At 42.5% G+C, this 26,343-nt stretch overlaps 1 protein-coding gene across 1 annotated transcript in view; it reads left to right on the top strand.

Annotated features, from left to right (window-relative positions):
* Window positions 1-26,343, top strand: part of grin2da (glutamate receptor, ionotropic, N-methyl D-aspartate 2D, a) — a 237,271-nt gene that overhangs the window by 147,861 nt on the left and 63,067 nt on the right. The window contains exon 8 of the mRNA XM_079522009.1: window positions 22,416-22,584. Within this exon, the coding sequence (XP_079378135.1) occupies window positions 22,416-22,584 (169 nt within the window). The remainder of the gene's footprint in view (window positions 1-22,415; window positions 22,585-26,343) is intronic.

The following is a 26,343-nucleotide window of genomic DNA, read 5'->3' as shown; positions in this document are numbered from 1 at the left end:
GATTTTCGGCGATTGGTCTTTTATAGTACTTTTGATTGATCAAGTCGTAATGCTACTTACGTTGGCATTGGACTGCTAGCTGGTGTTGTCAATAACACTGGAGCAGGCCATCTTGAACTGCGCACCCACGCCCGTTCTATCTAGTTTCTTTCAATCGCCTTTATCTCCAATTCCTTGTCCCAGATGGCATCTCTGGTCAAAACAAGCTTTGGCACAGTCGGTAGTGCTGTCGCCTCATAGCTAGAAGGTCCTGGGTTCAATTCCCGCCAGGGGCGCTGTGGGCGCTGGGGCGTGTTCTCTCATCCGCGTCATTAGTCATCAGTGCCCATACCCGAGGAGGGGTTGGCGAAAGGGCTTTTCTGTGTAGAAATGTTCTCCCCGTGTCCCCTATAGGGTAGGACTAGGTACCCTCACAAAAAACATGCAGTAATCCTGGTCTCTAAACTACCTCCCCCTGGCCAGCCGGGAGTCTGATGGAGGGGAAAGGATCTGGTCGGAATAACATGTTCCTTCCACGCGCTGTCCAACCAGGGAGATGCATAGAAGGAAGCATGAGATCAGTCCGCTGCCCTCCCCAGGTTGGCAGAGGAAGTGTAGTATAGGGCTGAATTGGTTAATGTATCTTTTGTAAAATAATCAAAATCTACAAAGTAAGTAATTTACAAAGTAAGTTTTCATGTAAATGTAGTGGAGTAAAAGTTAAATTCCTCTGAGATGTAGTGGAGTAGAAGTAAAAGTATTATTGTTAAATACTCAAGAAAGTAAAAAATAAAATCCTCAACATAAGTAGGCTACAGTACCTGAGTACATGTGCTTAGTTACTTTACACCACTGCCTAGAATGAATCATTAGGATCGAGGGCGTACGTGTTAGCTTGTTAGTGAATGATCCGAGGGTGACTGAGCGTGAGGAACAGCCTGAGTGCCGTGACTGTCTGAACTATCACGATGCTCCATTAAGCTAACACAGGTAAATGGACCACATTTGTACAATATCAATGCCTTATTTTCTAGTCATTGCGACCCCTCTAAAAGCTCTTTACACACGCACACGCACACGCACACGCACACACACACACACACACACACACACACACACACACACACACACACACACACACACACACACACACACACACACACACACACACACACAAAGACATTCAGTGAGGCGGCAAAAAAACACAACAAATGGAACACTGTGACACATTATGTGTTATATTCAGTACACATTCAACGAACCAGAAAAGGGGGCAACCATGTAAGGCAGTGGTTCTAAACCTTTTTCAAACAGCGACTCCCTAAAATAATCATATTTGAACTGTGGACCCCCCAAAATAATCATACTTTTACTGGTGACTTCCCAAAATAATCATATTTGAACTGTGGACACCCCAAAATAATCATACTTGAACTGTGGACCTCCCAAAATAATTATATTTGAACTGTGGACCTCCCAAAATAATCATATTTGAACTGTGGACGCCCCAAAATAATCATATTTGAACTGGCCGGGGACCCCCCAAAATAATCATATTTGAACTGGGGACCCGCAAAATAATCATATTTGAACCGAAGCACTTGGGATTGCAGGACATTACATTTTGTTTGGCTTGCACGGTTTCTTATTGATTGTGACTGTAGGTCGCAGTTTACTATGAAAACCTGCTTTTCCCGTCATTCCGTCGGTCTTTCAGTCGGTCACACCTTTATATTTGGTCACGCCTCGTGACATCACACCTCCATATATGGTCACGCCTCGTGACATCACGCCTCCATATATGGTCACGCCTCATGACATCACGCCTCCATTTCTGGTCTCTATATGGTCACTCCTCGTGACATCACGCCTCGTGACACGTCACGCCACCATATATGGCCGTCTCTAGTATATATGAAGATCATGACACTGACCTCATCAAACTTGGAAAGTTAGAGGAAAGTTAGTAGTCTTGCTCGTGCCATCAGCCAGGAGCCACGGATCCTGAGCCACTGCCAGCCCTTATCCATGCTCATACACTTTGCCTCGTTTAATGGCTCGTTTGCGCTCACATTTCAGTCATTTGTCACAGTCATTTGTCACAGCGAGCATGGGCAGGAATGGGCTTTTGCTCAAGGACGCGTTGACATTTTCAGTAATTTAGTTGTGTCACTATTATCCAGACTGACCGGACAAGAACACCTTTGTAAGTGACAGTGGGGGGAAGCCCTATATTTCAGCCATTTGGAAAGAGCCAATCTACAAGCTCACAATGTGTCACGATGCGACGCATTGTGAGCTTGTAGATCTGCTTTTTTCAAAAGGTTTATATACATTTTGAACTTGGGACAAAAAAATGGAACATTCTGCGTAATGACTACATTATGGTACTTTAAGTACATTTTGATGCTAGTACACCTACTTGGAATTTACAAGTACATTTTTAATATGTACTAAACTTTATTTGTATAGCACCTTTCATGACATGAAATGCAGCTCAAAGTGCTTTACACAAAAAAGAAAAGAAAAGCAGGGCATAAACAATACAGTGAGGACATGAATAACATTTTTTTTAAAAGACAGATAAATCAATTAAAAGCAAGGGTGTAAAAGTGGGTCTTGAGCTGAGCTTTAAAAATGTCTACAGAGGCTGCCTGTCGAAGGTACAGTGGGAGTTTGTTCCACGCCGTCGGCCCGTAGAAGCAAAAAGCTGCTTCCCCGTATTTTTTAGTTGCCATTTTTTTAGGCAAGCGAGCAGGCCAGCAGTGGAAGACCTTAGGGGGCGGTTTGGGACATATTTCGGCAGGCAGTCATGTAGGTAGGAAGGTGCGAGACCATTGAGAGCTTTATAAACAAGTAAAAGAATTTTAAAATCAATCCTAAAAACAACCGGAAGCCAGTGCAATGAGGCCAAGACTGGAGTAATATGTTCTCTCATCTTAGTTCTAGTTAAGACTCTGGCTGCTGCATTTTGGACAAGTTGTAATCTGTCAGTTGATTTCTTAGGCAATCCAGAAAAAAGTGCATTGCAGTAATCAAGCCGAGAAAAAACAAAGGCGTGGATTAGCGTTTTTGCATCGTCCAGTGACAAATAGGCTCTGATTCGTGCAATATTTCTAAGATGAAAAAAGGCAATCTTGGTAACATGATTAATGTGTGAATTAAAATTCAGTTCAGAATCAATAGTGATCCCCAAGTTCTTTACTGTACTGTTACTTTCTACAGTCAGGTTGCCAAGTCTGCTTTTTATCGATTCTTTCTGCTCACTAGAACCGATTATGAGAACTTCTGTCTTATCCTCATTTAGCTTGAGAAAGTTCTCACTCATCCAGCATTTAATGCTAGACAGACAGGTCAACAGCGGGTCTAAGGCACAGAGATCATCTGGATCTACAGAAAGATAAAGTTGGGTATCATCAGCATAGAAATGAAAATTGACTCCGTGATTGGTAATGAGTTCTCCCAATGGCAGTATGTACAGGGAGAATAACAGAGGACCAAGAATTGAGCCCTGTGGAATACCAGAACTGATGTTGTGTTTGTCTGAGTCAAACTCAGCTAGATTGACAAAATAGCTTCTGTTTGTTAGGTAGGAGGAAAACCAGGACAGGGCCGTGCCAGACAGGCCTACCCAGTGCTCCAGACGCTGTATTAAAATTGAATGGTCAATCGTGTCAAATGCAGCCGTTAGATCTAGAAGTAAAAGAACGGAAACATGTTTCTTGTCAGCAGACACCCTAAGATCATTCATTACTTTTACAAGTGCTGTTTCTGTGCTGTGGCCTTTCCTAAAGCCAGATTGGAATTTGTTATGCACATTGTTGTTCTGTAGAAACACATCCAATTGATGAAAGATGCATTTTTCTAAAACCTTGCCCAAAAAGGGCAGATTAGAAATGGGTCGGTAGTTACCCATCACAGAGGGATCAAGATTGTGTTTCTTGAGTAAGGGCCTAACTACAGCCGTCTTCAGTGAGTCTGGAAAGACGCCTGATTGTAGAGAGCTGTTTACAATTTTTAGGATATCTCCAATCACACTGTCTAAAACCTCTTTGAGAAAGGTGGTGGGAATTGTGTCCAATGAACAGGAGGATGATGTCATCTGAGATATGGTTTTTCGGAGTTCGTCTTCATCAATTGTACAGAAAGACAATAGGCTCCCCCTGGAGAGATCAACCCTGGCACCATTAGCTGCTGTTAGAGGGCTTGAGCTAGCAGCAGCACCATTCATAATATCAGCTCTAATGTTACAAATTTTGTTATCAAAAAAGCATGCAAACTCATTACACTTAGCTTTAGAGGCCGGGAACGACTGCTTGTAGGACTGGGGGGGGTTTAAAAGTCGTTCAATGGTAGAGAATAAGACTCTGGCATTTTTCTTGTTCTCATTAATAATGCCAGAGAAATAAGCCTGCCTTGCCAGACGCAGGGCTTTGTTATATGTGACTGTTGACTTTTTAAGAATCTCTAGGTGGATGGTGAGTTTGTTTTTTCTCCAAGCTCGCTCAGCTCTACGACAATCTTGCTTCAGTGAACGTGTATGCTCATTTATCCAGGGTGTTACTCTGGTGTTCTGTTTCTTTTTAGTTTTCATAGGAGCCACTATGTCAAGAGCTGACTCTAGTTTAAGATTAAACATTTGGACCATATCATTCACTGGGGGAGTATCGGATAGGGGGGGGCCCAGATGACGAGAGAACTCGTTGGCTGCAGATGAGCTAAAAAAACGCTTTTTTATAGTATATTCAGTGATGTTTTTCTCTAGATCAGAGACAGTCATATTAAAACACAGCAAATAGTGGTCTGATAGCTCAGGCATTTCAATAGTCCTTTCAACAGTGATGTTCAGACCTCTAGAAATCACCAGGTCCAGAGTGTGCCCCTGTTTATGTGTAGGCCCAACAACATGTTGGATGAACTCAAAGGAGTGCAATAACTCTAAGAAACCCAGAGCCACCGCATTTGAAGCATCGTCCAGGTGTAGATTAAGATCGCCCGAGATAAGAGTTCTGTCATAGTTAGTGGAACAGATAGATACAAGTTCTGATATTTCTGTTAGAAATACAGCTTTGCTGCACTTTGGAGGACGATAAATGCTGATCATTGGGATAGAGGACTGACCCTGCAGTATTGTGGCCTGGTATTCAAAGGATGAAAAGCTGCCGAGCGTCAGAGCCTTGAATTTTAAAGTGTCTGAAAAAATGATTGCCAGTCCACCTCCTTTCTTAGCCTCGCGAACAGAGTGGTTTGCGGGACAGGCTGGCGCTAGGAGAACAGCTCCATCCGAGCCAAGCCATGTCTCTGTTAGAAAGATAATATCTAGCTTCTCTTTACATATTATATCATTTACAGAAGAGGACTTATTTGTTAATGACCTGATGTTAAACAAGGCAAGGTTTAGCTTGTTATCAGATTTTTGGGGGCTGTGATGCCTGTGAGGTACATTAACCAAGCAGCATTCTCTCTTCAGGCTACTCCTTGTCTTGGACAATCTATTTGAAATAACAGTGGAAATGTTGTGAACCTCAACCTGTACGGTGATTGAAACACCAGGCTTTCTAGAAGCAAGGGGTCCATACATGTTTGTTGCTACGCATAATGGACCCTGTTCATATCAGTTATCAAATGTATTTTCTAGGCTATATGGGCGTGGCATATAGCGTGGGATTAACTCTGGCCATGGTATCTCTCGCATTTTGGGCTGTTGGGCTGGCCGTACGGTAAGGGGGGTCAGCCTTACTCCAGCGTTTATCAGGTCCATCATGCCCGGAGTGAATTTGAGGTGATGTATTGGTGAAGGAGTTTGAAATTCCTCCATTCGACTGTCATATAGGACTTGTACATCTAACAGAGTATAGGCAGTATTGATAACATAATGAGTACTTCTTCCATCACTGGTATACAGTAGACTGTACGTTTCACTGTAAAAAACTGATGATCAAAAGATTCTGTTTCCAAGACGTAATAATATCCATCAGCACTAGGTGTGTGTGTGTGTGTGTGTGTGTGTGTGTGTGTGTGTGTGTGTGTGTGTGTGTGTGTGTGTGTGTGTGTGTGTGTGTGTGTGTGTGTGTGTGTGTGTGTGTGTGTGTGTGTGTGTGTGTGTGTGTGTGTGTGTGTGTGTGTGTGTGTGCGTGCGTGCGTGCGTGCGTGCGTGCGTGCGTGCGTGCGTGCGTGCGTGCGTGCGTGCGTGCGTGCGTGCGTGCGTGTGTGCGTGTGTGTGTGTGCGCGTGTGTGCGCGTGCGTGCGTGCACACATTTGTGCTTGTGTAGCCTGGGCTTCTGGTATGTCCCTGATAAGCATGCCAGCTCGCAATCTGGCCAATAAGGAGATAAGAAGCGAAAATCCATCAACTTTATTGGCCGAGACCCAGGCTCTCATGCTCGTCAAACTGTTTCTTTTTCAGCTTTTTCTCGCTTGCTTCCAGTATTCTCAGACAGGTTTATCTCTATCAGTCCTTTTTCTCATTTATGCAGCTGCGTGTTCTTTCTTTTAGTTTTTCTGCTACCTTGTCCTTGATCCTTAATGTACAGTAATTGATTTTCTTTTTGTTTTCATTTAATTTTGGTTTAGGTCTACTTATTTTCTTTTTCAAGCTGTTACAAGTACAAGTCTGCTATTTTAAATTTACTAAATGTACTTTTTAATTTATAAAAGTATTGATATATACTTAAGGCCCAAAATGAGAAAATACTCATTATGCAAAATCACCAGAATGTCCCATTTCAAATGTTTTCAAATGTGTAAAATTTGATGATGATGAATCCAAATCCTTGTAACTTGAAGGGGTGTGCCAGTTCATTCAAATTATCATAGGTAGGTAGGCCCCACCTATCCTAATTAGCATCCTAATTACCATAGGGAACCGCCCCACCAATCCCATATAAGGCATTGGGAATTCACTTTCCTACCTGTGCTTTACCCATAGAGTATAAAGAAGGATAGAGACCGAACTGGAGCGTTAGCCCAGCCCCCCCCGCTATTCATTTCAGTGGAAGTTGCTCAGTGGCGTTTTGAAGCATGCACCCGGAAGACTTCCGGAAGTATAATTATAACTCAATGGCTCGAGCGAGCGGAAGTTTAGCCTAGCCTAGCCCCGGACCTGAATTTTGAGGTCTGGGCTTACGCACGTGACGTCATGAACGTCCGTCCACTTCCATTAAAGTGCTGCAATTCCACATTTCGCCAGTAGGTAGTGGCATCTTCAACGTTGGATACCCTTACTGGGGGCTTGGCTTTACCCAGGTGGGTGTGGTTTTGCAAGACTCCATGACCTTGCCTGCAGTCACACCTGTGTGTGATTGCAGCACACAGAAATCACAGGACCACAGAAATAAAGTTGAGTGAATAAAGTAAAGAATACCTAAACTAAAGTCTAAATATGGTGGAACACCAGACTCCAAACATTAAACATCTATAGTAGGCTACTGTGGAGGTACTTCTGAAGTGAACAGTAATTTTCACATTTTCAATATTTCAATATTGAAAATATTCATGAATGTATTTTATTATTTATCTCACAATAGTCAACTTTCACCACTAGACATCATTGTAAATTTGCTGAAGTTCAGGCGTAGTGAAACGGAAATGGTGGACATTTTATTTTGAAGTTTCAGACGGTTTCAAGTTGAAACACCGCTATGAAGTTTCTGAACCAATCAGAGCGTCGCATCCCTTCAGGCGATAGGACGGTAGCTAGGGGCGGATACGCAGCGCATGGTGTGTGAAATGAAATGAAATCTATATTTACCCAGGGTATCTGGGCTAAGCTCAAGAACTTGTTTCCAGCCAGGCCCTGCTCATAGAACACATTTCATCGTAGTGGTTGATGCCTTGTTCAAGGGCATTTCAGCGGTGGTAATTTTAACGTGTCGGACGGCCGATTCGAACTGGGAACCTTCCGGTATCTAGACCGCGCCGCTATCCGTTCGGCCACCGCTGCCACGTGTGTTTGTTTACAAGTCAGATAGACATGCTGTAGCCTACCAGTTTACTGTTATGTGGCTTATTTCTACCGTATAATGTTTTCAGATATATATTTTAGCGTGATGATTAAGTTGAAACCGAGTAATACACTGTCTGGATGTTATCTTGAATGGGAATAAAAACGGAGGATTTCTGTAATCAGTAGCAGCAGTGCTGGACGGATGCGGAGATATGGGGAATTAAACGGGTGAGCTTCATTTTTATTGGCTTTTATCGATGTGGGCCTCGACACGTCATCGCGCAGCACGTTTTCTTTTTCAGGAAGTAATACAATATATTTTTATGGACTTTTGATATAAAAACACACAAAAATGAGAATTTGCCCATTTTTTTGGCATCCATTGTTAGGTATGCCCATATGATGACCACGGATATGGTCTAAAATAAAAGTGTGAAAAATGTATTTTTCATTTCACTACACTTTTAAGGCAGCAACTGCTTGGTATGTAAAGGTGAGGAAATAGGGGTGTTGAGGGTAATATGGTGGTGCAAGGGGTGGGATAGCGGGGCTTGCAGGTAGGAAGCTTACAGGAAAATGGAGGTGGTGGCATATGGGGTGGGGGTGTGCGGGGGGCAAGTTTTTTATTCCTAGGATAGCTCAAGAAAGGAGCGCTCGTTTTACCATGCCGGCCACTAGTAGTAGGGTGGGGCGGGTGGGGTGGGGGTTATGTGGTGGGTATGGTTTGATTGATTGATTGAAGAATTTATTAACAGTTTGCAGAATTACAGTACATTTCAAGCACAAACTCAATACAAAGGCTGTTAACTGTGAGTGGACGACCCAATTAAGCATTACACTTGTTTCCAATAGGGTCCACTATGTTCAAATCATCAAAACATTTAGAGACGTACAAATAGACACTTCTATAGACAGAACAGGAATTCATCATAAAGGAGGTAAAAAGGGAAAAGAAACATATACAGTGAGGGAAAAAAAGGGGTGGGCGGTGGGGGGGATTCACGTTCAGCTCCGTTAACTTGTTTGTTTTCCTTGGAGGAGCTGCGTTGGGTCCCCAAGTCGGCTCCGTGGCCGTACCTTGAGTTGGCTGTGTGGCCGTGACCGTCTCTTGTGTTGTCCTTGCGTTGGGTCCCCAAGTCGGCTCAGTGGCCATACCTTGAGTTGGCTGTGTGGCCGCGACCGTCTCTTGTGTTGTCCTTGCGTTCGTGTTTGAGGGATTCTGATTTTACAGGGGCCAGTTTCGAATTGCAGCCGTCCGTAGGTGCACTTTGAGAGCGGTTTTGAAGGAGTCAAGGGATTTGCATGTCTTAATGACAGTTGGTAGGGCGTTCCACATTTTGGTGGCATAGGAGCGAAAATAATTTAGTCCCTTGTTTGTGCCGAATCTGGGTTGTACATGGTTCGTTGCACTCCCTCTGGTGTTGTGGGTGTGGACTTCGTTAACATTAAGGAAGTATCTAGACAGGTACATGGGTATCTTGGTGGTGTATCGAATCTTGTGGACCAGACCCATTGCAAGATGCTGTACTCTGTCGTCGACCCTGAGCCATTCCAGCCTGTCGAAGTGGGCAGGGGTGAGGTGGGTTCGGGGGGCGAGGTCAAGTAGGAGCCTGACCAGTTTGTTTTGGGAAGTCTGGAGCCTGGTTTTAAGGGCCTTTGAGGTGCTGTGGTACGTGCGTTTGTTTGGGTTGGGTTGTAAACTCTAAACCAGTGGTTCTCAAACATTTTCATGTCAAGGACCCCCAAATTGACATGCATTATGCAGACCCCCATATGCTAGGGAAATGTTTTGAAGATTTATCAAAATGTTTAGAAAATAGCCGATCTACAAGCTCAAAATGGGCAGTAATGGGACGCGTTTGTGAGCTTGTAGATTGGCTATTTTCAAAGTATAAAATGGGATTAAAGTGGTAAAATGTTCCATATTTTGCTGTGGACTGCCTGGAACTTCCTCAGGGACCCCTTGAGGTCCTCAGACCAAACTTTGAGCATCATACAGAGGGCGCTGTTTTTCCTTTATGTTTTCTTTAGGTTTTCAGAACAAAAAAGGCTCCACAGTGGGCCTCATGCGCCAACCGTTCTTAAGAAGTTCTTAAAGGGTAAGACCACTTTTTTAGAGGTTTGGGTTGTTTTCTTACCTTATTATGGTCAAACTAGTCCAGTCCAGGAGTTATTTCGCTCCATAGTGCAGTTTTACAGAAAATAGCGTTATAAAAATACCAGCCCATTGACTTACATTGTACACTGAAACAGCTCTCAAAATCACTCTTTTAGTTCGTAAACAAACACAAACAAAGTTGTTTCAGACAATATAGAGCAACACCAAAACTCATGTGGTTTTATTTCTTCATAAAAATGGTAACTTCCTGTTGATTTTACTATATGAAGATCTGGATCCGGATCCATGGATCCAGTCCGGGTTTTCTTCTGAATAAAAATGGACAAATCAACAGGAAGTTAACATTTTTATGAAAAAATAAAACCACATGAGTTTTGGTGTTGCTCTATATTGTCTGAAACAACTTTGTTTGTGTTTGTTTACGAACTAAAAGAGTGATTTTGAGAGCTGTTTCAGTGTACAATGTAAGTCAATGGGCTGGTATTTTTATAACGCTATTTTCTGTAAAACTGCACTATGGAGCGAAATAACTCCTGGACTGGACTAGTTTGACCATAATAAGGTAAGAAAACAACCCAAACCTCTAAAAAAGTGGTCTTACCCTTTAAGAGGAAATTTGTTCTTAGACCCACTTAGGAAGTTTTTAAGAAGGTTTTGGGATCCCTCAATGTTTTCTTAGCTGTAATTTGTTCGTAGGTAAGAACAGAATCTACGCACACTGTGGAGCACTCTTAGGGTGCCTTTTTTGTTCTTAAGTGCAATCTGAAAACAAAGGAAAAACAGCGCCCTCTGCATGATGCTCAAAGTTTGGTCTGAGGACCTCAAAGGGTCCTTGAGGAAGTTCCAGGCAGTCCACGGCAAAATATGGAACATTTTACCACTTTAATCCCATTTTATACTTTGATAATAGCCAATCTACAAGCTCACAAACGTGTCCCATTACTGCCCATTTTGAGCTTGTAGATCGGCTATTTTCGAAACATTTTGATAAATCTTCAAAACATTTCCCTAGCAGAAAATATTTTCATATGGGGGTCTGCAGAATGCATGTCAATTTGGGGGTCCTTGACATGAAAATGTTTGAGAACCACTGGTTTAGACTTTACAACCCAACCCAAACAAACACACCATACCCACCACATAACCCCCACCCCACCCGCCATCATCCCCCCCCTTTACACCCCCACCCCGTATACCAACAGCCACCACCTCCATTTTCCTGTAAGCTTCCTACCTGCTAGCCCCCCTATCCCACCCCTTGCACCACGATATCACCCTCAACACCCCTATTTCCTCACCATTACATACCAAGCAGTTGCTGCCTTAAAGCCCCTCCATATCCATGCACCCTCCAGTGCTAACATGTTTTATATCCACTACTATCCACTACTTCTGAACATGACATATGGATAATATGATAATTTCAGCAAATTTACATTGATGTCTAGTGGTGAAAGTTGACTATTGTGAGATAAATAATAAAATACATTCATGAATATTGAAAATATTGAAATATTGAAAATATGAACATTTCTGTTCACTTCAGTACCTCCACACCACAGTACTATTGCTTTTTAATGTTTGGAGTCTGGTGTTCCACCATATTTAGACTTTAGTTTAGGTATTCTTGACTTCACTCAACTTTATTTCTGTGTATGAGGTCCTGTGATTTCTGTGTGCTGAAATCACACACAGGTGTGACTGCAGGCAAGGCCATGGAGTCATGCAAAAAAACACCCACCTGGGTAAAACACAGGTAGGAAAGTGAATTCCCAATGCCTTATATGGGATTGGTGGGGCGGTTCCCTATGGTAATTAGGATGCTAATTAGGATATTTGGGGCGTCTACCTATGATAATTTGAATGAACTGGCACACCCCTTCAAGTTACGAGGATTTGGATTCATCATCATAAGAACATGCTTACGAACAATTCTGCCTACTTAAGAACGTTTCATGAATCTGACTGGACTTCACTTAGGAATTCACTTAGGAAGAAATGTAAGAGGAAAAGTTAGGAACTTATTGGCGCATGAGGCCCAGTGTGCGTAGATTCTGTTCTTACCTACGAACAAATCACAGCTAAGAAAACATTGAGGGATCCCAAAACCTTCTTAAAAACTTCCTAAGTAGGTCTAAGAACACATTTCCACTTAAGAACTTCTTAAGAACGGTTGGCGCATGAGGCCCATTGAGGGATCCCAAAACCTTCTTAAAATCTTCCTATGTGGGTCTAAGAACAAATTTCCTCTTAAGAACTTCTTAAGAATGGTTGCCGCATGAGGCCCAGTATACTATAGGCCTACAGATTATTTATGAAAATCCTGTTTGACAGTCACTGTCACAACGCACAAGAGCATTTTGTACCTACCGGTAATTTGTAATAATTATAATAGTTTTTTTGTTTTTGTTTTTTTACATATGGCTTTATTTTTTGCCATTATAAAGTGCTTAGATAGTGGTAAATAACTACATGGACTATAATAAATTAAATGCAATTGAATTAAATTTGCCCTTCCAGGACATACCAGAACATGCCACAGTTTCAATCATCTTGTAAAGACATCAATATGTCCATATTCATGACAAATGTGTCCCTGGAAAATTTCTTATTTTGGTTTTACATATCATTATAATGTTCTCTCATTTTGATCAAGACCCAAAGAATCAGTCTCCAGGTTTTCTTCAGAATACTGTATGTATGACACTCATTTGCTATGACATAATGGCACATTAGGAGTCCACCACTATGGTTCCTTTTCTTTTCATGGACGCCCATAACTCTGCGTGAGTACAAATGGAACCAAATAGACCCGTATTGTCCATTTGGTTCCAACACTCTCAGAGTTACAGGCTCTTTGAACCACCTTCAAGCAACCTCCAAGGTCCCTCAACCCACTTTGTGGACCACAGCACTAGTACTATACAGTACATTCAGGGCTACTGTAGCTCTATTTCTGGTCATATTTGGACAGTATGTCCATGGCAAAAATAGAATTTTGACAAGAATGTCCACCACAAGCCGGCATGGCGATGGACCCTCTAAGGGACATTTTACACAACCAGGCCATTAGGCTGCTTCTCACTTTGTGACTGCAAATACATTCCCTTTCACATACATTTTATGCATGCATGATATCTGCTGATGTATTTGCGAGAGAAGGAGGCACTCTTTATTACACAATTTATTTATATTTGATTTTTGTTGTTCCACAACTCTTTGTCCCTTAGTTGCAAAAAAGCCGGGCCTGTTGAGTTGCTAATCTAGTCTTTGGAACAGAGAGCAGCAAATCTTTAAGACTCTGTACCACAATCTACATCTTGCTGCACAGGCAAAACAACACGTTATCAAGTACCCACTTAAGCTTCAAAGATTAGCTGTTCACAGACATACACACGCACGCACGCACGCACGCACGCACGCACGCACGCACGCACGCACGCACGCACGCAGAGACAGTTACGACAGACAGACAGACAGACAGACTGACTGACTGACTGACTGACTGACTGACAGGGGTGAAAACATAATCCGCTGTACGGCCTGTCAAAAAAAAAAAAAAAAATTAAACACCATACAGTACCATTCCTGTTGCAGCCAGCTTGTCCAGTGTGTCGTTGTCTAGGTCAATTAAGCCACCATCACATTCGGTGGCCGGTATATGGGGCAGCTGGTCAGCACGTGTTCCACAGTCTGTAGTCGATCCCCACATTCGCAGTTGGCGCCGTCTGTGAGACACTACTTTTGCATGGCTGCACCAAAAGGGCTCCCCACGTGGTGCCGGCTAGACGCCGTATCAGTGAGTCACGGCTCTACGGGTTGTGCAGTTAACAGCGTTCACACAGTTTGTGAACTCATTCAATATTCAACAACAAACCACTTACAAAACAAGTGTGTTTTTTCTGAGTGACGTTGCTAGGGAACTAGTGCCGAGGGCACAATAGTTAAGTGACTAACGGACCGCCCGCTACTGTTAGGTGACAGTGGGTCTAAGATGGCACGTAGTCTATCGACTTGTCCAATACTGACTTTTATAGCTTTATTAAATTAGGGAAAATCAACTGAAGCATGGGCTGTTCTTTTTTTACAGCAACTCTGTTAAAAGAGCCATCCATTCATGCTGCAGGCGTTAGTCAGATTCCCACATGGGAGTCTGCTCAATACAGCCACAATCTTCTATTGTCAGCTACTGAGCAGCAAGTGGAGCTTTGACATTAGCTGCTTAAGGATTATAATAAATCCATCTGGTTGTGGTCAGAAAAAGTACTCAAGTCCAGTAGTTGAGTCAAAGTATAGAGATACTCCACCTGGTCAATTATTACTCAATACGTGAAAGTTGCCACTTAAAAAAAAAACGAAGTATTTCAAAGTACAAATTACAGGGTACATTTTTAATTTTTTAATATCAATGCATTTCTGTATTATATTTTAGTGAAATAGGCAATATATGAGACTGGTTTTTCACATAGGCTATTTATATTATATATCACTATAAAAAATCTAACTTAAAATATAACCTTTGCCCTTCCTAGAAATGCAGTCCAGACAAAAATAGTTATAACAATAATTATCCCGATACGCCAAAATTATACTTAACACTTATGATGCCTATAGAACGTCCACACACGTCCTATCAAATAAAACCGCGGGGTGGACATGTCTTAAGGTCTTTTTTATAAATATAAAATGTGATCACTAAAATCCTTTTTTTTGGGGGGGGGGGGAAAGAAGCAGGTGAAAAGAAGCAGCTTGGACTCTTCGTGCATAGATGGAGGCATGAGCTCAGTCCGCTGCCCCCCCAGGTTGGCAGAGGAAGTGTAGCGCCCAGGATTACATTAGATAATTGACACTGGGTGAAAAAATGGGTTGCAAAATCGTGGGATAAAAAAAAAAGTTTTGCTGCATGCGCAGCCATTCACTTCCTGGTTTACGGCAAGGTTAATTAAATAAGGTTAGGAAGTGAAGACTGTACGGTGGACTCCATGTTGGTACAGGTAACCAGTGAAGGATGGCTAAAATGGGGGTGATGTGGTCCCGTCTTTTTGAGTTGAGTTGGCAGCTGAATTCTGAACGAGTTGGAGACGGGATATAGCCTTCTTATACAGGCCAGAGTAAATCGAGTTACAGTAATCATAACGAGACGAGATAAAAGCATGGATTACCTTTTCCAAGTCTGCGGGTGACAGGAAACTTGATTCTGGCTATGTTCCTCAGTTGGAAGTAGCAAGTTTGCACTACTCGTATTACTTGGGGGTTGAAAGTGAGGCCAGAATCATTGGTGACCTTTAAAAGCGCTGTCTCTGTGCTGTGGAGTGCTCGGAAACCAGACTGGAAAACCTCAAAAGTACTGTTAAAATTCATAAAATCAAGCAACTGAATGGACATAATCTTCTCCAGCAATTTAGATAAAAAGGGAAGTTTAGAAATTGGTCTAAAATTATTCAGGACCAGGGGATCAAGGGAGGGTTTCTTAAGTAGTGACCAGATGTCCCTCTTTGCGTGGGACAGTCCCTCATTTCCAAGACTTTTCAGGCGTCCCACAAATTGAGACCCTGTCCCACATTGTGACTGGCAGGCAATTGCATCAGTGTTCAAATGCCCTAATAGTTAGTCCCCTAATAGTTGGCCTTCTGTTGTAAAGCTCTCTCATTGTCTCTCCTGCAATGTGTTTTTAAGCCTGTTAAATTAGCATAAAAACTAGAAAAAGTGCCCTTCTGGGCACAGGTCTCCACCAGGAGAGTGTGTGTGTGTGTGTGTGTGTGTGTGTGTGTGTGTGTGTGTGTGTGTGTGTGTGTGTGTGTGTGTGTGTGTGTGTGTGTGTGTGTGTGTGTGTGTGTGTGTGTGAGTGAGACACGGCTTTGCCTGTTGTAGCGCCACCATGAGGCTGATTTGAAAACTGGCATTTCTTCCTCAGCCCAGTGGGAATATGCATGCACAGTTTCACCGCAATCGGACGCTGCGTTGAGTAGTTGTGGCGATTTGTACAAAACGGGTACAAAAAGTTTAGATGCCAATCGTAGGCAATGAAGGTGGATTATGAGAAATCAAACAAACCCGTCTTGATCACATGACTATGGAGAGCATGTGTACCGATTTGTGTGAAATTTGGATAACATCTGAAGGAGTAATATTAGAAAATGTGTTTTACATATGTCGGCCTGGTGGCGCTATAAAGAGCAGATGTGAAAAATTCCAGGCAAAGGTTTTTCCTTGGCCTCTAGGGAGTTGGCATACAAAGTTATCCACAAATCCGTGCAATTGGAGGTAAAAACACTTTTCGGCCAGTTATAGCGCCACCATGAGGCTGAGTTGAAAATGTTCACATGGCATTTCTTCCTCGGCCTAGTGGGAATGTGCGTGCGCAATTTCACGGAAATCACGCGATGTGTTCATGATTTGCAGCATTTTGTTTGAAACTGAGCACTCCTGCGAACTTTGGAAGACAATCTTAGCCAATCAGGATGGAGTCTGAGAAATCTGAAAAACCCGTTTTGTTGAATGGCTCTAGAGAGACTGTGTACCAATTTGCGTGATGTTTGGACAAAATCTGTAGGTGTACTGTCCAAAAACTTGTTTTGCACAAAGCGGCCTCCTGGTGGCGCTATAACAGGCCGTTCTGGAAATTGGGCAGAGGTTCATCGTTGGCATCCAGGGAGTGTGTGTGCGAAATTTGGCATCGACCGGGTTAACGATGCCGGAGATTAGCTGTTCACAGACGGACGGACACACGGACGGACGGACACACGGACACACGGACACACGGACGGACGGACGGAGTGCAAAACATACTCTCTCCCCATGCCTTCGGCCTGGTGGAGACAATAAATGATAGCCTAATAGGCCTATGGTTGAATATGACATCAAGGCATTTAATAGCAACTCAAGTAGTACGTTTCTAACCCGGTACTCCAGTATCGCTTGTGTGGGACAAGTGGGACGCACTTGTCCCACACAAGCGATACTTATGTCGATCAAATGAACAGTTTGGATCTGGTCACCCTAACCAAGGCCTTCTTAAAGCTTGCTGGGAAAGAGCCAGTGGACAGAGAGCAGTTCATAATAGATAATGTGTCTGGACCAACCGTATGGAGAATCTCTTTGAGGAATCTGGTTGGAATGGTGTCGAGTGGGCAGGAGGTGGCGCTCATGTGAGAGACTATCTTCTAGGATTGTCATGGAAATCTGTTGAAACTGGGGGAATTTAGTCATTAATAGGGGACAATCTGGGGAGACTGCGGGTGCAGAGGAGATTTTCAGCCTGATGCCCTCTATTTTTTCCACAAAGTGGGAGACAAACTTGTTGACCATTTCTGGGGAGGCTTCTAAGGGCTGACTTGGAGGAGGGCCCATTGCGGACTCAATTGTCTGGAACAGTACTCTATAGGGTTATGTGGTTGTGAGGCAAACATAATTTGAGAAATATTGGTTTGCACTTTTTATTCTGAAAAGATTCCCCAGCACCATAAGTGTTAAGTGTCATTGAATCAACCCCCCCAGTAGACACTACGTTTATCTCACTTTAGCCGAGGTGTTCGGTTGGACACACACAATTCCCCTCATTTATTGGCATGCAGAGGCTTGTATCTCACTTTGACTTCTCTTATCTCAGAGCCCAAAATGAACCCTTAGCTCGCCTATACAGGATCTGTGCACCTGAATTCCCCCTCCATCCCTTTCAACTTCTTAAACCGTCTGACTCAATGAAATAGCCAGGAGCAGACCACCAAACAAAATACATTTGAGCCTGTCGTTCCCCGCTGAGCAGCCAGATAATCAGACAAACCCCTGCTGCTGCCCAGAATCAGCACGCACACACACACACACACGCACGCACGCACGCACGCACGCATGCACGCACGCACACACGCACACACACACACACACACACACACACAAACACACGCTGGCCCCTATATATCACTACATGGACTACCGCTGACCCCCACATCACCGTACGGACTCCCGCTGTGCCTCCAGATCGAATGTCATCAAAGTCTTCTCACTGGGCCGGGCCGGCCTAGCGGTCAGGGCACCTAGGCTGGAAATCCCGGGTCCCAATCCCCATTAGGACTGCGTATCTTCCCCCCATCTCTCTCCCCCGTATGTGTAACCACTTTAACCATTATTTTACATGTTGGCTATTATAAATAGCAGATCTACAAGCTCATGGCATGACACTAGCGCTCTGAGCTTGTAGATCTGCATTTCTTATTGTGTTATTATAATATTATATGTTATATAACATTTTCACCTCAAATCTTTGCTTCTGGGGGAATAACATATTTTGATATGGGTGTCCGTGGCCAAATACACATCATTTTAGGGTTCCTTGAAGCTGGTTGAGCACCACTGATATTTATAGTAGCATTTATTTTTTCTCTCCATACAACTGTTATGATTTAGAAGACATTTGTAGAATCGGTTTCATGTTTTAATGGGTTAATGTACTCTCAAAAATGTCTGTTGATTCTTGGTCCTGACCTCCAAAGAGCCAGGATGTAATGCTCTTTCTGCCGTTTCATTGACAGTCTCTGCCCTCCCAACACAACAATACAACACTATGGGTGGATGCTGATTTCGATCACACTCTTGCATCCTTTTCCAATAATTCATATTGCCCTTCTCTGTCCCCTCAGTAAAAGCCCAGGCTGTCTTCGTTTAACTTTGAAAGTTACGCCAACACTCAGTGTTTGCTGTGAACGCGCCCAGCCGCCCACTTCCTCTCTTGAACAATATTTACAGTACATCTCAGTCTGTTTATTGACAAATCCCTTTCTATAATAGTCTTAGTTTCCCACTTCCCTCTTATGCTTCTGTCTGCTTGCATTTTTACCTCATTCGACCCTCGCCTCTCATGCTGTCCTCGTCTTCTTTCCTTATCCCCCCTCTCCTTCTTTAAATGCCTCCTTTATCCTCTTCTGACAGGTTCTTCTCTCCTTATAGCACAGCCCTTAAGTTTTTACAAAAAGGTGGCTTTAACTACAGTACAGACTCATGTAGGTAATGACAGGAAGGCAAACAATCATGCACACACCACACACACACGCACGCACGCACGCACCGTCGCACGCACGTACACATGTGCACGGCTGCACGCACGCACGTACACAGATTCGGATTGACAGTCAGTGATTATAAATAATCCCTAGGCTTTTTGAGTTTATACATTTCAGACGTGAATATGTCCTTATTTACATATTATAGAGAGTGTGTAGTTCACTGTATTTAGCGGAGACAGACAGTAGGTAGGTAGGTTACTAGGGGAGAATACTGTGGCATGGGGTTTCATCCAAGATCAGCAGGTATTGTACATTTAATTTTGCTCGTAGTGGAAAGCATTCTTAACCACTTGAGCTTTCTCGGAACCGGCTGGCGTTTCCACCAGTGTTAAGCAGAACCATTGTTAGAGTTAGAGAGCACGTCTGTGGAGTGGTATCCCCAGTTGCCAAATGCTATGCCTGGCCAGCAATGTGTTGAATTAGCTCGGTCGAAGTGTCCATTTCACGGGAAAGTTTCCCTTTTCCTTTATTTTTTAAAATGATCACTCGCTTTTTGTCTGTATCGCATCTGTATCTTCCAAGCTGTAGAATACATGTCCACTTTAGTTCCCAGTTCAGGGTAAGAAACCAACTTTTAAGGTTTCCTGTATTACCCACAGCACCATTGTCTAGCTCAGGGGTTCTCAACGTTTTTGGCCGGGGACCCCCGAAAATGCTTTGGCAACGTCTCGGGACCCCCGCCCCGCCCCCTCCCGACCCCCAATATAAATTGACTGCTACAATAACCTTAACCCATTTTGGGCGGGAACCCCTTTTGGTGTTTTAAGCATTATGTTATAATTTAGCTATTGAAAAATAGCAGATCTACAAGCTCATAGCGCACCACCGAGTGGCGTGCTACGAGCTTGTAGGTCTGCTATTTTTGAAAAATCATGAAATTAAAAAAAAAAAAAAAAAAATCTTATTTTATTTTTTATTTTTTTTTGAAAATAATTTGGGGACCCCCTAAAATAATTTGGCGACCCCCCGAGGGGTCGCGACCCACGGGTTGAGAACCCCTGGTCTAGCTAGCAGATGGACAACTTTTGTGTTTCCACTTATACACTGTATGGCACTTGCCAGTGCCTTACAGTATATCCTTCATTTATTCCACTTAGTAAATCCTGAAAGGCATTCAAATCTAGCCAAGTTCTCTATTTCTACCAACAGAAGCTCAGCAAGGATTATAGTATCACTGGGGGAGCTCTGGAAGTATAATTTTCACCGTGGATCAATGCGATTAATTATTGCTACTGCTTCTGTAGCAAACTGCCACTTACCCCGACAGTTTCATTTCTATTTGGATCGACAGTTGGTAATTATAAATCATTTCCGGCCTTTTAGAGCTTGTAAATAGCAGAAGTGAAGCGGTCCTGCAATGGGGTGTGAATAAGGTAATATATAATTCTCTCACACGGGGACAGGATGGTCGTTTAATAAACGTTTGTCAATGTTTTTCTAATCCAAAATGCTTAGTGGCAGATCAAAGCAGTTTGGACTGTTGTAATAGGTACTTGTCAGTGTCAGTGGACTCATATATTTTTATTTAAAGGACTTTTCAACCTATCTTCATGAAATTAAATGATTACTATATTTACCCAGGGTATCTGGGCTAAGCTCAAGAACTTGTTTCCAGCCAGGCCCTGCTCATAGAACATTTCATCGTAGTGGTTCAATGCCTTGTTCAAGGGCACTTCAGCGGTGGTAATTTTAACGTGTCGGACCGCTGATTCGAACTGGCGAGTGGCGACCTTCCGGTATCAAGACCGCTCCGCAATCCGTTCGGCCACCGCTGCCACTAATATAATAGGTCCTCACTAATAATCATGATAAAATGGCACAATTTCTTTCTACTCAGTCTGTGTCTCATAGGAGGGCTGTGGGTAGTTCAGAAACCCGTCCATCAGTGACATCATCGATGGGGAATCCAAGCTAATAGAAATGGCAGGCCTTCTAGTCCTGAAAAGTTGCAATGCGAAAACGGAAGCCATCGTTCTCACGATAATACAAATCTAAACATTTTTGTAAAACATTCTTGTTTAAAAAAAAACGATGATGTGACTGCAGGTGGACGGGTTTCTGAACTGCCCACAGCCCTCCTATGAGACACAGACTGAGTAGAAAAAACTGTGCCATTTTATCATGATTATTAGCGAGGACCTATTATATGAAGATAGGTTGAAAAGTGTCAATATTATTAGTAAGTATGTAAAAGTCCTGGATTCAAAATTTAAAGTAAAGTGCAAAAGTATTGGTATTAAAATGTAGACTACTTAACTTATACCAAAAGGAGAAAGTGGGCTACTCATTTCAAGTTTTCAAATGTATATTAAAAATCTTTTCAAAATCTTTGAAAATGCCCAATCTACAAGCTCACAGTATGCATTGTGAGCTTGTAGATCGGACATTTTCAAATGGCCGGAATTTAAATTGGGCTGGAGTGGTTAATATGGTTTGTACAACTATTGAAAAAAGTAACTAAAAGTAGTAGTTTTCAAATAATTGTAGTGGTGTAAAAGTATAATATTTGTCTCTGAGATTTGCTGTAGTGTAGGCCTACAAGTACAGAACACTGGAAATACTCCAGTAAAGTAAATGTACACTTTGTACTTAAGTACGGTACTAAATGTACTTACACCACTGGCAGATCAAAGCAGTTTTGACTGTTGTAATAGCATACTGTCATGGCTATACTACACACCAGAAGACTTTGAAAAGACTAAAGTCTGACACCCTCTCAACATCTAAAGACAAAATGATTCTTCAGGAGATGTTTCAGCTTTAATAGCCGTCCTCTGTGTAGTATGAATGGGATCTGTCTGTATATTAATAAAACTGTCCAAAGATGTGAAATAAATGTATTCTTGGTGTCAGGCTGGCCCATAGAAAGATTAATCAATAGAAGTACACAGAACAATGGTGTAATGCTAATAACCACTTTATTAAAGAATCCTACTTGTATCGTTTATCAGACTATAAATCACACAGTGGAAGCAACGCAGCACAATCGATGATTGCAAGCATGGATCATTTCATCTCTGTGAATGAATCGAAAAGGAAATGCAAATAAACCACTGATGCAATGCTTATGATCACAAACCTATGAAACCAAAATCTATCTATCTATCTATCTATCTATCTATCTATCTATCTATCTATCTATCTATCTATCTATCTATCTATCTATCTATCTATCTATCTATCTATCTATCTATCTATCTATATCTGAAATTAGATACTGTAGATCTTCTATTTTGGGCTTGTTTTCATAGACTTATAGGGGTTGCTTATTTTCTTTTTTTCCTCCACTGTCCCCTCCCTCTCTCTCTGCCAGCGTGGTGGTGGACGGCTCCGGCCCCATGAAGCACTGCTGCAAGGGCTTCTGCATCGACGTCCTCAAGCGACTGGCCAAGATCGTGGGCTTCACCTACGACCTCTACCTGGTGACCAACGGCAGGCACGGGAAGAACATCGACGGAGAATGGAACGGCATGGTGGGCGAGGTCAGACTTTACTCTGTACTATAGCGTACACTTTGCACGTGACACAGTAAGAACTCTGAAAGCTACACGTTAACTCTGAAAGTGTGCAAAATGTAACCAATGTGTTACTACAAATTAATACATCATGAGCCCATGACCTGAGGCCGATACAAAAACGACTTCTAAGTCCTGACTAGTTTTCTGGAAAACACGTTATAGTTACGTATAGGGGTTCCCGGTCTAAGTGGGTTAACATTGAGGATGTTTACTGTACCTAATACAGTACATAATAGACTAAAACAGTGGTCAAATGTGTGGTTTTCAGAAAAGTGAAAACATATTTGTAAAGATTATGAAAAAATTAATTCCCCCATCTCAGTTTTTAAATTATGTGTTACAACTCGAACCCAGGATTATTATTTTTTCTGTGTTCCTGTCATCCTCGCTGTTCCAGCAATTAGGCCTATCTTATGTAGATGTCCCTAGATTTATCTGCCATCGTCTGGCTACAGAGCGTGAGAGTAGTGCCTTGTAAGAAAGGTATTATTATTTTTGTATTTAATGTATTTCACTTCCACACTGTGTCTCTTCTGTCCTCTTTCTACGTTACACTGTGCTCACACAGCCACTCCCCCCCCCCCCCACCCCTCATCTAATCTGTTCAGGTCACAAGAGCAGTACCACATAATGCAGTCCAAAAAAGAAAAAACGCTCACTTTGATAGATTCCATAACATGCATAATATATCAGGTTCCAGAGGGAGAAGTGCTGCATACACATGAACCCAGTAACAAGCATCAACAAGGGTATTGTTGCTTTTATATGGCTACAAATGAAATGAAACATTTACATTTAGGTTTTATGCATATCTGACAATGGGAAATAGAAACCTGCAGGGGAAGAGGGGGCACGAACATGCTATATGGGAATTGCTGTGGCCCCATGAAGCCCAATTATGTGGAATATGTTTTGGAATGCATGACTGGAGCCGCCATTAATAATGAAAAAATAAAATAATGTTTGCAACGAACGGACTGCCCTTGAGAAAGTAAAGTAAAGTGCTGTTTGTTCAGTGTTCAATCTCTTGAAGTCCTGCGAGTGCGTCCTCTCCCCTGTGCCTCCGTTGGTGCAGTGTTGGAAAGTAGTATTTAAGTACTGTACTCAAATGCAATGTTGAGGTACTTTTACTTTACTGGATTGTTTCCAATTATCAATACTTTCACTTCTACTCCACTACATCTCAGGGACAAGTACTTTTCACACCACTGCAATTATTTGAAAACTTTAGTTACTAGTTACGTGGTAGATTCTGATTATTATTGCAATAGCCTATGTTTAGCCTAAATTATCCACTTATACAATATACTCTGTCTAAAAGTGACGAGTTGACGAGTTGTGAGCTTTCAAAAGATTTGTATACATGAACCTGTGAAATGGCATGCATATTTATATGCCTTTTTTACTTTTACTCAAGTACATTTTGATCACCAGACTCAAAATGTACAATACTGGAGTGTTTCTGCATTGCAGTATGGATACTTTTACTTAAGTTACAAACATTTAGCAGTTTTTCCACCACTGTACTTTAACTGCCTGTATGCCTCCTCCTCCCTCTCCTGCCCACATTTGTACTTAAACGAAATGAGAGGAACAAACACAAGAAAAGACTATGAACCGAATGACTCTGCAATAAAGCGAAAAGTGCTGCAGAGTCAATTAAGATCCACAAACCCAGGCTGCCCTGAAGGCTATAGCAGTTAATGCGTGGTAATTGTAATTTCCTTGGTTCACTCAAGACCTTTGTTGCATGTCATCTCCATTATCTACTCTGTGCCGGCTCTCTACATTAATGTCTCTATCTTAAACAGAAGAAAGAAAAGAAGTAGCTTCAGGTGACGGTATAAACACATTGACATAATTACTGATACAGCAACAAGTTAAAGCAACAATCTGGAACTTATTTTACGGTACAGAAGATACAGAAGGCTCTGCCATTGAGAACTGTATACCTGTGGTTCTCACATTTTTGGCTCAGGTCACCCCTGTAAATAAACTTTTCCTCCACGTACACCAGAGTTACATCATTCATTTATAGCACTTTACATTTATATTATAACAGTATGTAGTGTACTCAAGCCTGGTCTCGACTCCACATTTTAATTTACTCAGTCTCGTCTTGGTCTCGCACATAATTTGACTCGGTCTTGACTTATGACTTAAGACGTGATATGACTTGAGTCATATCACGAGTCAATCCAATGAAATAAATGTATTATACCCATATTATGAGGAGCCCATTCACATTAACATTTTAAGAGAGCTGTCAGCTCTCGCAGTGTTTTCTGTACCAGAAAAAGATTTTTGAGCGGTGACTCGGACTCATCCCCCACGGAACCCTAGGGTGACACGGCATGCACTTTGAGAAACTCTGCTGTAGACTCTCTGGTTGACACTGTGTACTGTCTGGAACTCATGAGATCTTGGCAGCTTGCCAAGCACAGATTCCGTCTTCTACTTTGATGCAGCTTTGACCCCGGGTCCCACACACTGGAGACCCGGTGTGGAATCCCTGGAAGTACATGGAACTTATGAACTGCAGATAAAAAAGAAAAAGAAAGTAAGAAAGAAAGAAAGAAAGAAAGAAAGAAAGAAAGAAAGAAAGACTGTCGTGACAAAAATAGAACCACAGGTTTAAACAAATGTCAAACATGCCATACTGTAACGAACGAACACGGATACCGCTAGAAGTTGAAAAGATGTGCCAAAATGTTAATCTAACTCTGAGCGAGTTCATTTCCGGACCCATTCGGTACAGTGTCAGAATTACAAATGGATAGGCTAAATTATATATATATTTTTACTGTGTAGCAAGTACGCACAGTTTCAGAAATGGAAGCTTCAAATATATGCGGAGAGAACGAAGTGACTCTTGAAAAGTTTGCTACAGTTAATTGCATTTGAGTTTGTTTTACTTGTGTCTTCATTTAAGTCTTGAGTATAACAGAATGCTGTGTGCCTTTCCAACTCACTCATTGGCACAAACTAAATCTGTTTGATCTGAGCGCTGCATTGAGGAGAGGAGGAGAGAAGGACTGAGAGAGAAGAGTTAGAGAAAGTTGAGTTAAAATAGCCTACATTACAGAGAAAACACGAGCTCACAGCAAGTTGAGCTTTTGAGCTTGTAGATCTGATTTTTTGGAGTATAATGGGAATTAAAGGAGGGGGCCTAGTGTCGTAGAAATTCCACATCTTTGTGCCGTGCTGCGATGTAGATATAGAGCGCTGTTGGTAGAGGCAGACTGAGGAGCTGTTCATCCACAGGGGTGCTGAAACCAATAGTCTGAGGAGCGGGTGCTGACATTGTACTACTGAGGAGCTGTCCTTATCGAGGGTGCTGAAACCGATACTGTGTGTGTGTGTGTGTGTGTGTGTGTGTGTGTGTGTGTGTGTGTGTGTGTGTGTGTGTGTGTGTGTGTGTGTGTGTGTGTGTGTGTGTGTGTGTGTGTGTGTGTGTGTGTGTGTGTGTGTGTGTGTGTGTGTGTTGCCTCGTCCATGTCCAAGCCCATGTTAAACAGGCTTTATTAATCCAGCCACCCTGGCAGCCTGGAAATTACACAGCATGCGTACTGCACACACACACACACACACACACACACACACACACACACACACACACACACACACACACACACAGTACCACATTGTTTACCTGAGCACAGTTCCCAAACATTCAGCATGCAGGTGGCCTTCCATTCTCTCTCTCTCTCTCTCTCTCTCTCT

Source organism: Electrona antarctica (assembly GCF_951216825.1).
Source record: "Electrona antarctica genome assembly, chromosome: 15".
Lineage (NCBI taxonomy): Eukaryota > Metazoa > Chordata > Actinopteri > Myctophiformes > Myctophidae > Electrona > Electrona antarctica.
Note: the sequence above shows the minus strand (reverse complement) of the source record. Positions and strands in the feature narration are given on the sequence as shown.